Here is a 13,842-nt window from a genome sequence, read left to right as displayed (position 1 = left end):
AATAAAGCTATTTAAAGAAAAGAAAAGAAAAAAAAAACTGACCCCTCCTTCCTCCAAAGGAAACCCAGTATCTTAATGCATTTTGGGGCAATATCAAGCAATTTAAGATATATGCAATTAGATTCCCAATAGAGAAGAAAACTGGAGGGATGGAAAAAAAATAGATGAAATCATGGGTGAAAATGTTCATAATTTGATAAAAGTTATAATCCTACAGTTGAAATACGCTCAATAAGCCCCAAGTTGTATAAACCAAACAACAAACAAAGACACATGAGGGTATATTATCATCAAATTACCTAAAAACAGTCATAAAGAGAAACTCTTAAAGGCAATAATGGGGAGGCAGAGGCATATGACATACAGGTATAAGCCCTACAGCAGATTTCTTATTACAAATGATAAAATCCAGAAGATAGTGCAATAACATCTTGAGAGTGTAGAAAGAAAAAAAATTGTTAACCTAGAAATCTTTCAACTATGAAGCCAAAATAAAAGTTTATTTTTCAGAGAAACAAAAGAAAGGATTTATCACTAGCAGATCCACATTAACAGAAATGTGAAAAAATGTTCTTTTTTTTAATTTTTTTTTATTTATTTATGATAGTCACAGAGAGAGAGAGAGAGAGGCAGAGACACAGGCAGAGGGAGAAGCAGGCTCCATGCACCGGGAGCCCGATGTGGGATTCGATCCCGGGTCTCCAGGATCGTGCCCTGGGCCAAAGGCAGGCGCTAAACCACTGCGCCACCCAGGGATCCCTGAAAAAATGTTCTTTAGGCAGAAAGAAAATGATACCAGGGGATACTTGTATCTATACAAAGGAATGTAGAGTGACAGAAATGGTAGATATAAAAGAATTTGTCCTATTTTTAACTCACTGAAAAAAAACAATTTCTTAAAAATAAAATCAATGTACAGTGAGGTTTATAATATATGTAGAAGTAATGTGTGTGGTAACCAGAGCAGAAAGGATGGTAGGGGTGAAATGGAAGTATATTGTTGTAGGATTTTCATGCTATAGTTGAAGTGGTACTATGTTCTTTGAAAAATGATTGTAGGGCAGCCCAGGAGGCTCGGCAGTTTAGCGCCTGCCTTCGGCTCAGGGTGTGATCCTGGAGTCCTGGGATAGAGTCCCATAACAGACAGCCTGCATGGAGCCTACTTTTCTCTCTGCCTGTCTCTCTCTCTCTCTCTCTGCATCTCTCATGAATAAATAAATAAAATCTTTTTAAAAAATGATTGTAATAAGATGTAATTGTATATTATAAGGCCTGGCAAAAGCCATGTGTTAAAGCAATAAAACAGAGTTAGAGCTAAGTCATCAGTGAAAATACCAAGGAAACTCTAAAATACACTCAATCAAAAAAAGGAAGAAATAAAAAGATATGGAGAAAAAAGAACAAATAGTACAAATAGAGAAAAAATAGTAGTTTAAACCAAACCACACTGGTAATAATTTTAACTGTAAATAGTTAAAACTGCAATTAAAAGAAAAAAAGAATCTGTCATATTGGACAAAAGAGCAAAATCCAGCAAAAAATATTTATGAGAAATTCATTTTAAACACAAAGATAAAAAACTAGGTGAAAAAAACTAAAAGATGAGGTATGCCTGGATGGCTCAGTGGTTCAGCATTTGCCTTTGGCTCAGACCATGATCCTGGGGTCCTGGAATCGAGTCCCACATCAGGCTCCTCACGGGGAGCCTGCTTCTCCTTCTGCCTGTGTCTCTGACTCTCTCTGTGTCTCTCATGAATAAATAAATAAAAGCTTAAAAAAAAAAACTTTAAAAAACCCTAAAAGATGATAAAACATATCACACCGCAAACAATTATCTTTAAAAAGTTAGATGGTGGAGCACCTGGGTGGCACTTGGTTAAGCATCTGACTCTTGATTTTGTTTTTTTGTTTTTTCTTATTAATACAGTATTTATTTGTCTTTCCTCTGTCAAACCCTGAGCCAACCACTTTCCCCAGGCTGCCTGGGGAGGTATAGGAAAAGGAACATACAGGGCATACAGGGCAGACAAGACATGGGAGAAAGACCTATGGGGGGTGGAGACGACTCCTTCACATGGCGAAGAGGGTGAGAAAGGCCACCATCAGGCAAAAGAGCCCCATGGCCTCCGAGAGGGCAAAGCCCAGAATGGTGTAGGAGAAGAGCTGTTGCTTCAAAGAGGGATTCCTGGCATAACCAATGATGAGGTTCCCAAACACAGTTCCAATTCCAGCCCCAGAGCCAGCCACCCCTACAGTGGCAGCCCCAGCCCCAATGAACTTGGCTGCCGTGTCAATGTCCCTTGAAATGGCGCTGGTTTGGAAGCTGCGGTTAGGAATAACTGAGGTCAGGGGATGTGGGGCTGCCAAGCTGCTGAGGCTCTTATCTGTCAGTGTCTCTGGTGGTTTTAGCACCACTGCAGACAGTGATCGGCTCAACAGCTGAGAGGTGCTCTGGACCAAGAAGGGGGTGGAGACGAACTTTGCACAGGCATACATTTTCAGGGGATGAGGGGCTGTAGCAGGAGAGCTGCTCCCAGAGCGGAGACGACCGAGAGGGTGACTCTTGATTTTGGCTCAAGTCGTGATATCAGGGTGGAGCCCTGTATCTGGCTCAGCACTGAGCATGGAGACTGCTTGGGATTCTCGGTCTCCCTCAGCCCCTCCCTTTGTTTGCACTCAGTCTCTGAATAAATAAATAAAATCTTAAAGAAAAAAAAAAAGAAAGAAAGCTAGAGTGATGATGTTAATATCTGACAAAGTAAACTTTTAGAACAAGTTAACCAATGACAAAGATGAACATTTCATTAAAATAAAGGGTTGATTCATCCAGAAGACAAAGCAGTCCTGAATGTGAATACCTAATAATGGAGTTTCCAATTGTTACAGTAAGAACTGGACAGAACTGATACAAATAGAGTTAGAAACTTCAGCATTCTTTTCCTCAGAAGTTGAAAAGAAGAAACTAGAGAGGAAATCAAAATGGCTCAAGAACACAGAACCAACACCATCAACTAACTTGACCTAAGACATTTAACAGAACATTATACCCCAAAACTGAATGATACAAAATGTAGAATATTCACTGTGACTGAACTTACATTGGGCCATAAATATAACCTACTTATATTAGAAAAGAAATGGTTCAGTAGCAATGATCTGTGGTTCAGCTTTAGGAATCTACAGCAGTATGTCAAGTAAAGGCAATAAGAAGTGAAGATATCACTACACATTTTAGAGACATTATGGGACTGTAAGAATATATTATGACCATTTTTTGTCAATATGTGTGAACTTGATGAAATAAACAAGTATCTTGAAAGATACAAATTACCAAACTTATTTCATAAAAAATATAAAATCTTAAAGATTTTATATCTATTGGATAAAATTAATTTGGGTTAAAACCTCCCCCCCCCCATAATGTTCCATACCTACAATTGCTACCATCTACACCAAACACCGCCTTAAAAACCTGTGCCACCAGCCGCCTTCACTGTCCTCCACCTAACACTTAAAAAGTAAACCCCGGGCAACCCCCCCCAACCCAACACACCTACACAATGCAAAACACCCCCTCGTCCCTACCTCCCCCAATTCCACCAAACCCCACCCACCCCAAACACCCACCATACCCCCCCCCCCCCCCCAAACTTCCACCCCAAACCCCCCCCCCCCCACAACATAAACCCCCGTTCCACACACCATACACCTCACCCCCCAATCAAGCTCCCCCAACCCTGCTCCCCACACACCCAGGCTCTCGACACATAAAACAGCCAAATTTCCCCCATCCACAATCACCCAACACCCAACTAACCCCCCTGGCACAGACGCATATCCCCACCAACCCAAAACCACAACCACTTCCGCAAAAAATTTGTGACAACTAAGGCACCCAAATTATAAAACAAACTAATATACATAAAACAAAGGACCTACCCAACTAGCCCACATACACTATAAAGCTCCCCAAACCTATCAGCGCACCTTAACCCATAATCTATATCATCAAACCCCCACGCGAACACGTACCCAACCCCCCATGCCCGTTGAGGACAACACCACCTTCCCATTCGCACCCAATATGTACAGTACCTCCCTCAACCCATGCATATATGGCCAATTGATTTTTTACCAAAGGAACCAAGATATTAAGAGGGAAATCAATAGTCTTATCAAAAAATATGTTGAAACAACTAATATTTATTTAAAAAAATAAAATCTACTCTTATTTTACTTCTTACACGTAAATTAATTTGAAGTTGATTGTATACCAAACATAAAAGATAGAAGTTTATTTAAATCCTGGAGAAGAGAACTTAGAGAAATTTTTGGGAGCTTGGGGTAGGCAAAGGTTAGTTATATGGAATGTGGAAAGTTCAGAATATTAAAAATATATATATGACAAAATAGATTCCAAGATTAAAACCTTCTCCTCTTTGACAACAACAGACTGAAAGCAAATATTCATAGTATATTTTTCTGACATATGGCTTATATCAAGAATATGTAAATGCAAACAACCCAATAAAAATAAGGCCAAAGATTTGAATAGACTCTCATAAAAGGAGTATCTTAATAAACAATAAACACATTAGAAAATGTTCAACATCATTAGTTATTAAGGAAATGCAGAGTACAACCCAAATGAGATCCCACTATACACCCACTGAATGGCTAAGAATAAAGGGACTGACATTACCAGATGTTGGTAAGAATGCAGAATAATCTTCTATGCTTTAATAGGAATTTAATATGGTACAAGTACTCTCAAAAATAGCTTGGCAGTTTATTAAAAAGTTAAATATACTCACCACATATCCCATCATTTCCACTCTTGGGTATTTATCCAAAGCAAACAAAAACATATGTTGGCCCACAATTTTATGCATAAGCACTCATAGCAAATTTATCCATAATAGTCATGTGGAGGATGGACTTTACAGTGTCCCTTGTGATCCCCATCCTCTGGTGCTATGTGCCAGAGTAATTCCTTCCTCTTGGGTGTAGGTGGGACCTGAAACTTGCTTCTAAACAAAGGAACATGGGAAAGTAATGCAATACCCCTCCTTGACTACATTATTCTATATAAGACCCCTTCCTGAAGCAGACTCTCCCTGAAGAAAGCATTGTTCTCTATTTCTGGCTTCCAGGAAGCAATCCACCAGGTCTTCTGCAGCCCCTAGGAAAAACCTGATTTTGGAAGATAATCCTTCCCCAGTCAAGCTTTCAGATGAGGAACCAGTCCTGGCTGACACCTTGATTGCAGGGTTGCAGAGGACTGCGCTGAGCTATGCCCAGATTCCTGACTCAGGATTCCATGGGACAACAAATTTGTATTGATTTAAGCTGCTAAGTTAGGACAATGTGCCACATAGTCATGAAAACTAATAAGGAGCCAAAACGTGGAAACAATCTAAATATCCAACAAGTACATGGACATGTGATATATCCATGCTATATAAAGGAAAATTTTACTAATATACATAACAACAAGGATGAATCTCAAAAATAGTATGCTGAGCAAAGAAGCAGGAAACTAAAGTACACACAGCATGAATCTATTTACATGACATTATTCAAAGAAGACAAATCTTATCTATAATAACAGGAAGTAGATCAAAGCTCATCAAACTGTACCCATAAACCACACCACAGCAAATGTGATTTTTAAAACTTTATGAACTCAGTAATTGCACAGCTATTTCTAAATATTTAAATTAATAAAAAAGATAAACAGTTTATGTTTCTGTATGATATAGTATATCTGGCTGTGGATAACATTTTTAAGACTTAAAATCTTCCCCTGATAGAGTACTTAATAAATAATCATTATAAAGGAATTTTAGAATCTTAGGTAAAATGCTATATTGACTCTAGCTACACAATGGCAAATACCTAGAAATCTCAGGCCAAATAAGAACTTGCACTTAATTTCGTTGATTAATAGTAGTTAGATATGATTTTTCCCCTGATTGTCAATTACGTGCACGGCACACCAGATCATCTGGACCATGAAAGAGATATAGATCCTGTACTCAAGAAGCAAAGAATGTTAGGAATATTAAAGGGCTATTGAGAGTATTAGGATAAAATACAGTACTAGAAGTTACTCTAGGCCAAATAGAAAATGAGGGTACAGATAAAGTCTCAGGTTTATTCACAGGAAGTAGTGCTTGTTTTGGGGATTGCGAGCTCAGGCCAAACTAACATCAAAGTGGGTGTTTGAGCTAGAATTTGAAGGATATATAGAATTTGGATGTTTGCAGAAGGAAAGAAACCAACTGAAAGGAATTTTTTTTAAAGATTTTATTTATTTATTTATTTGACAGAGAAGGTGCACAAGCAAGGGGAGCTGCAGAGGGAGAGGAAGAAGCAGACTCCCACTGGGCCCAGAGCCTGACACAGGAAGCTCTATCCCAGGACCGTGGGATCAGGACCTGAGTTGCAGGCAGACACTTATAACTGACTGAGCCACCCCAGCACCCCAGGTTTAAATGCAAGAATACAGAAAATAAGAAAAGTTTCATTTTAAGAATCATAGTATAAATAGTGGGAAATAACAATGCAGATTATGGAGAGATTTGAATGATTCTACTAGACATTATCTGTAGGTATTTTAATCTAATCCCTGGTATGAGATGGATATCTATGCCAATGATTCCAAATTATAATTTTATTTGGCCTCTCCATTGATGTCCAAATTCAATATCTAACTGCCTCCTTGATGCTGACTTGAATAACTAATAGTAATCACAGCCTTACCATGGTGAAAAGGGATTTGGTTCCACCTTTCCCCCAAATCTATACTCACAATATTCTCCTTCTGAGTAAATGGCATAATTCTCCATCTACTCATCAGTTCAAAGAACCCAGGAGTTCCCTTTGATTCCTTCCTATCCCTCATCTTCATTGCAAATAAATTGAAAATTCCTGCCCACTTTTGCTTGAAAACATATCCTGAGTCTCTGTCTCCAATGCTAGTAACTCGTCCAGGCAGACCTACCCTCTGGTCTGCAGTTCTGCCTTAGCCTGCTGACTGGTTTCCCTGCTTCCATTCCCCCCAGTAGCAGTCTCCCTGGTAGAAGCCAGAATAAGCATTTTAAAGTGAAATTACATTGTGTGACACCCATTAAAACCTTTCATCAGCTTCACGTTGCATTTGGAATACAATCCAACTTCCTTAGAAAGTCTGCAGAGCCCAATGTGGCTGGGCCATTGGCTCACCTCCCTATCTCATTTCTCACAATTCTGCACCTCACTTACTTAGCTTCAGACACACTAGTTCCAGCTCAGTTCTGCACAGGGCTTTTTCCTTGATATTTCTTCTGCCTGGAAACTCTGGCCCCGTTTCTTCAAATGGCTACTCTATGGTCATTGTGTTCTCCCTATCAGTAGGGCTTCTTTTGATGAATACATGTAATTAGTCCTCATACAGGGTTGACTCCAAAACCTAATTAGTTTTGAGACCCTCTTTAGAATCAGGGTGGAATGAGACAGGATAAAATATCTGACTTTGGTAAATATGACCATGTGAACACATTTGTAGAGCTCTCCAAGCTTTGAGAAAGGGTCTTTGTAATGGAGGGACCCTTTGGCTTTAGCTTTATTGGCTTCAAGTAAACCTGCCTCTAGTTCCATCTTGTCAATCACATCACTGTGTTTCATTCTCTTCATGGCACTTAGTGCTTTTCAAACTTTCCATTTATGTGTCTATTTGTTAACATAGACAGATTGATCTGTACTCCCTTTCTCCATTAGAAGATAAACTCCATGGAAACAAGAACCTTACTGAAAATGTACAACTGCAAAATCTGGAAAAGTGTTTATTGCATAGTGGACCTTGTTCAACCTCCAACCAGAAGGAGGAGCTGGCATTTGCATAGACATGAAAGAGGTGATTCTGGTTCAATAAAGCAAAATGATACATCGATAAGCTATTAGAGATAAAAAACCCAAGACGGAGTTTCAGTAGGTCCTCACACAATTCACAGATTGCCAATGAAATGTGAAGCACCCATCTTTCCCTTCTCAACCCCTAATTTCATCTGTACAATTATGAGTATATAGAGACTAGAGACTCTAGGAATTAGTCACTGAGACTTATTTCTGCCTTAGAGACACAAGTTCCATAGCATACCTTTCAAATAAAAGTGATTTATTTCTCAAGTCCATTGAGCTATGAAGCCAGTTACTTTGTGCCTTCTCATAGGGTTCCATTTTCCTGTCCAGGCCATGATGCTTCCACCTAGATGCAAGCCTTTCCTCCATTAGGATGCATTTCATCTGGCTATAAGGAACTTGACAAACTCTCTGTTTCTCATCCCCCCTAATTTACCACCAATGAATCTAACCAAGACTTTAGCATTCATTTTACAACCCCTGTTCTAACATAATCCAAGTTTCATCATAAATAACCTCTGAATTCATATGTACAAAGCACCCAACTCCCTGGTCACAGAACTTCTTGTGCCTCAAGTCAGTGAATTTCATCTTCATTCCACTTAGGCAAATCATTCCCTTGAGGCTGGGATTCAGGTTCTCTGACCATAACTCTCATCTTCCTCCACCTTCTCACTCTGTAATTCTCAAGACAGGAATATTCTCAAGACAAATAACTAAGGGTTAATATCCAACAAAATCAATAAGAAAAAAAGTCAAATCACCAAGAGAAAATAGGCAATCAGAGCAGGCAATTTAGTGAAGAGAACTTCAAAAGACCTGTAGTTACTGGATTCTCTTTTTCTTCCAGTTCATCACCACCCCTGTAATTTAGATCTTTACCATTCTCTTATTTGTATTCTCAAAATCTTGCCTCCCTACAACCTGCACTATCAACCATCACATCTTTTATTAACCCACCTATCATTTTTCCCAGTACATGACTCCTTGCTGATAGTATGATTATAATACCTTATGGTTTGGTGCCCTACAAACTTAAGGCTTTTAACCTCAAGTGGGGTCCTGGGCCCCACAGAAGCCATTCTAAGCTTTTATCACCTTACTAATATTTATCTGTAGTCAACAGATTATATTTCATGTTTCATAGAGAGGAAAAAGTGTAATTATCGAGTGGAAATGTCTTTTAGTTCCTTATCATAAATCAGCATTTTTTATATCCATTCAGCAATGCAAAGCACAATTTTTTTAAAAGAATTCCACACATTCATATTCCCCACCTCAAAGAAAACCACTTTTTTTGTTATTGTTTTGGCTTGTGTCTTGAGACCATTTTTGTGCATTTCAAATATATATATTTGAGATGTATTTTATGTGTTTATGTTTCTACATAAGGAGTATTTGTCTTACTCCATTTGGACTACTCTAACAAAATACCACAGATTGGTGGCTTATAACCACCAGAAATTTATTTCTCACAGTCCTGGAGCCTGGAAATCCAAGGTCAGGGGGCCAGCATGTTCAGGTTAGAGTGAGAGCCCTCTACCAGATCATGAATTTCTCCTTGTATTCTCACATGGCAGAAGGGGGTGAGGGATCTTTCTGGACCACTCATGACCCAATTACCTCCCAAAGCACCCCCCTTCCAATACCATCATCTTGCCAGTTAGGTTTCAACATATTGGGGGTGGGGGGCATAAGCATTCTGACCATAGCAGTGTTCTATAACTGTTACTGTTATACTGCCTTTTTTCTGTTCACCAAAATAGTATGAAGATTTTGCTACTTCAGTGCTTTATAGCTTTCACCCTATATTTCACTCTAGAAATACATCATAGCTATTTTATCTATCATGCTATCTATGGACATGTGGGTTGTTTCCAATTTCTTACCTTTGCAAACGATGCTATAAAATGAGAATGCTCTTTTACATATCTCTCTAAGCACATATGAAATGATTTCTCTCTGGTAAATATCTGGAAGTGAAAATGCTAGATATGGGTTATGTGACCTTAAAAAAATTTTATTTGGTAGCGCTGAGTTGTCCTCTAAGGGGCACTTTCATTCCCATAATAAATGAATGAGAGCAACTATTTTCCCACACTTCTCATAACACTTGATATTTTGTACTTTTTGCTAGCCTGATGGCAAAAAATGGCATTTCAGCATTTTAATATGCATTTTCTTGAGAAGTAGCACACTAACTTCAATCATTAAATGGGCGTTTATATTTTCCTTCCTGTAAAAAATGTATATCCTTTGCCCACTTTCTTGGAATGTTCCTTTGTCCACTCTGTCCATAAATAACTTCATTTATTATGTTGATAGTTGTATGAAATTAATTTTTTTTTACTTTGATTTAGGAAACTATACTAATCTAGGGGCACCTGGGTGGCTCAGTGGTTGAGCATCTGCCTTTGGTTTAGGGTGTGATCCTGGAGTACTGGGATTGAGTCCCACATTAGGCTCCCTGCAGGGAGCCTGCTTCTCCCTCTGCTATGTCTCTGCCTCTCTCTGTGTCTGTCATGAATAAAGAAATAACACATATTTTTTTAAAGATTTTATTTATTTATTCACGAGAGACACACAGAAGGAGGCAGAGACACAGGCAAAGGGAGAAGCAGGCTCCATGCAGGGAGCCTGACATGGGACTCGATCCCGGGACTCCAGGATCACACCCTGGGCTGAAGGCAGGCACTAAACTGCTGAGCTACCCAGGCTGCCCAAGAAATAACATCTTAAAAAAAAAAAAGAAAGAAAACTATACCAATGTTTTCTCTTGGGCCCCTTTTCCCTATTGAAAGACAAAATTTTTTGGCTTAAGAAACAGAAACCTATATATTTTCTTCTAACTATCTATATATGTACACACGCACACACATACACACATGCACATATTGGTCTTTACCCCAGTTGACATTTATTTAGTCACTAATATGGCAGATGGCAGATTTTGTTACTTTTACCAAATTGTCACAATACTATTTCTTGAAGTATTTCCATCCATTCCACAGTGATTGATTACATTCTGAGTTCTGTTTATACGACTCTATTGCTAAACTCCCTGTGCTACTCCAATTTATTTATTTTATACAACTACCATAAACTTTTAAAATTATATCTTTATTGCAATTTTTGTAATATTGTGTTTCAAAATTTTCCGAGTTATTTTTCTCATTTTTTTCTTCAAATAAATTTTGAAGTTTCCTTATCACTTTTCTTTAAGAAATCCTGTAGAATTTTCAATCAGACTGCATCGAATTTAAAGATCGTTATAGTGAATGTTAAAATATTTAAATGTTGCATTTTCCTATCCAGAAACAAAAACACCTTTTTCCATTCAGGTTTTCTTTTGATTCTTCAGTCTAATGCTTTTCTTGTGCATCTGTTTTCCAAGGTATTTCAGAGTTGTGTGAGCTCGTGAATGAATTTACCAGTTACTGCAAGTTCATGAGAATACATTTCTAGGCATCCCTAAGAGGCGTCTCATCATCCCCCTGTGTCTGAGCTCTTCCCTGGGCATGCTGCTTTCCCACGGTACTTTCTCCTTCTCTGGTTCTGGAGGTTTCCTGCTGTGTTGCTGGGCGCAGAACTCTCCACACTCCCCTCTGAGCAATCTCAGAAGTGCGGTCTGATTAAGGAACTCCCCTGCTTGAATTCCTCCAATGACATCTCATCACCTACAAGATTATGTCAGAAATGTTTTAGGGAATATACACAAAACCTTCCACATTCGGGCTGCTGTTTTCTTTTTTCCTAGCTGTGTCCTGTGTCAAGCACCTTGCAAGGCATGGGCTCCAGCGATCTCTTTGCATACCCCTAATAACACCCTGCTTTTTTACTTCTTTTTATCTTAGCATGCATTGTCCATTTTCTTTGAAATGCTCTTGTCAGTTTAGGTCATCTACATTACTCCTACTCATCTGGAATCTTCTCTAAGAAGCTTTTCCTGCTATTCCAGGGATTTCCCTCACTTCTCCCCGCCCCTCCTACCCACTGTACCGGGTCTATAGCGCTGTTTTTGGCACCTGTCCCAATACTTCCAGCATCTGTTCACATATCCCACCCATACTAGACCATGCCTCTGTGTCTAGTGTAATGCCTAAGAAAAACATATCTACTGAAATAATGTTATGAGTTTGCTTTTTTTATAGTAACTTATTGTTTGCAAAATGCCCTTGCATTAAAGATATTGATGTGTTGGGGATCCCTGGGTGGCTCAGCGGTTCAGGGCCTGCCTTTGACCCAGGGAGTGATCCTGGAGTCCCGGGATGGAGTCCCATGTCGGGCTCCCTGCATGGAGCCCACTTCTCCCTCTGCCTCTGTCTCTGCCTCTCTCTCTCTCTCTCTCATGAATAAATAAATAAAATCTTTTTTAAAAAATAAATAAAATTAAAGATATTGATGTGGCCATGCTCTTTCTAGTACTTGATGGAAACAGATCATAGTTGTAATGAGATCCCAGAATTTTAACATTTCAAAGTCCCTCACTCACTCACAATTATTTTTTTCTTGAAATCTTTATTTTTCGGTCAGTATGAATCTTCCAGGGGTGCAAATATTCCCTAGGCCATAGCAGTTTCTCAGTAAGGTAGGGAGAAAATGTACATTGCTTCACACATTCACAGAGTCCCTGCCTGTGATTTCCAGATCCTTCTGTTCAGTAGACTACACTGCTCTGCTCCACAAGTGGGTTGGAACCATTCCACTACAGGAGGCTTCAGACTCCAAGGTCCACTGCTTCGCTCCCCACTAACTCAAGAAGAGATTGCCACCACCTTGTGAGCAGCTGTTTCATAGAGCTTCCTCAATGGGACTATTTGCACCATCAGTGGCTTTGTCCCTTTTTCTATCATATAGCCATTTTTCTCTCACATCGCACATGCATTCTGGGGACAGGGTAAGGTGGGAGAGAGGAAGGGAGATTGTTGTCATGGTTGAGCACAGATATCTTCCTATGCCTCACTCCTCACACATAGAGTCTGGCCCACCCAACTGTATCATTTCTTCATTCTTGGGAGTTTTCTCCTAAGGGCCTATCTTTCCTTCCAGGGAACCTTTCCAGTCTATCCAACAGATCTGCATGCATTTGACTCTTTCTTATGAACAAAGCTCCAAGTCTTTGTCCCAGAGTTCCTGAGCCTCATGATAGTCTTTCTTAAATGAAGTAAACTTCCTTAAACACATTAAGTTATGCGGGATCCCTGGGTAGCTCAGCAGTTTAGTGCCTGCCTTCAGCCCAGGGTGTGATCCTGGAGTCCCGGGATCGAGTCCCATGTCAGGCTCCCTGCATGGAGCCTGCTTCTCCCTCTGCCTGTGTCTCTGCCCCTCTCTCTCTCTCTCTCTCTCTGTGTGTGTGTGTCTCATGAATGAATAAATAAAATCTTAAAAAAAAACACATTAAGTTACCTAACAATAAATATAATAGAAAAATAACCCACACAGAATAAAAGGGACCTCTACAACCTCTACATTTTGGGGAGAGTATTCCCCACTTCTATAGCCCACCTGAATGACCTACCTAAAATATACTACTACAGATGGACATCTAGATTTTGACCCTCACTACAATCACAACAGATATAATTAATATCTATAGAGTTTAAATGATTGTTCCAAGGCACACAATAAGTAGGAGAAAAAGCAGGATGAGAACCAGACAGTTAAGCCTTATAAGGCCTTTTAAGTTAAAAGCCCGGGTTTTATAATCAGATTGGCAAAATATAAACACAATTTAAAATTTTCCAGCATTGGGACACCTGGGTGGCTCAGCAGTTGAACACCTGCCTTTGGCTCAGGGCATGATCCTGTGGTCCTGGGATCGAGTCCCACATGGGGCTCCCTGGATGGAGCCTGCTTCTCCCTCTGTCTATGTCTCTGCCTCTCTCTATCTCTGTCTCTCATGAATAAATCAATAAAATCTTTAAAAAAAATTTTCTAGCA

The 13,842-nt window shown here is 39.4% G+C and overlaps 1 protein-coding gene across 1 annotated transcript; it reads right to left on the bottom strand.

Annotated features, from left to right (window-relative positions):
- Positions 1–1,908: 1,908 nt before the first annotated feature.
- On the bottom strand, positions 1,909–2,551 carry LOC129505346 (ATP synthase F(0) complex subunit C2, mitochondrial-like). The gene has a single exon (XM_055318356.1). It carries the CDS (start codon positions 2,494–2,496, stop codon positions 2,071–2,073), a length of 426 nt encoding a protein of 141 aa, XP_055174331.1. The 5' UTR covers positions 2,497–2,551; the 3' UTR covers positions 1,909–2,070.
- Between the last annotated feature and the right edge of the window lie 11,291 nt (positions 2,552–13,842).

This window comes from Nyctereutes procyonoides, unplaced genomic scaffold (assembly GCF_905146905.1).
Source record: "Nyctereutes procyonoides isolate TBG_1078 unplaced genomic scaffold, NYPRO_anot_genome, whole genome shotgun sequence".
Lineage (NCBI taxonomy): Eukaryota > Metazoa > Chordata > Mammalia > Carnivora > Canidae > Nyctereutes > Nyctereutes procyonoides.
The sequence above is the reverse complement of the archived record's forward strand: the minus strand, read 5'-3'. Positions and strand labels throughout refer to the sequence as shown.

Bases quoted from the DNA above. Each gene is read 5' to 3' on its own strand.
- LOC129505346 (XM_055318356.1), bottom strand. From the start codon at position 2,496: ATGTATGCCTGTGCAAAGTTCGTCTCCACCCCCTTCTTGGTCCAGAGC.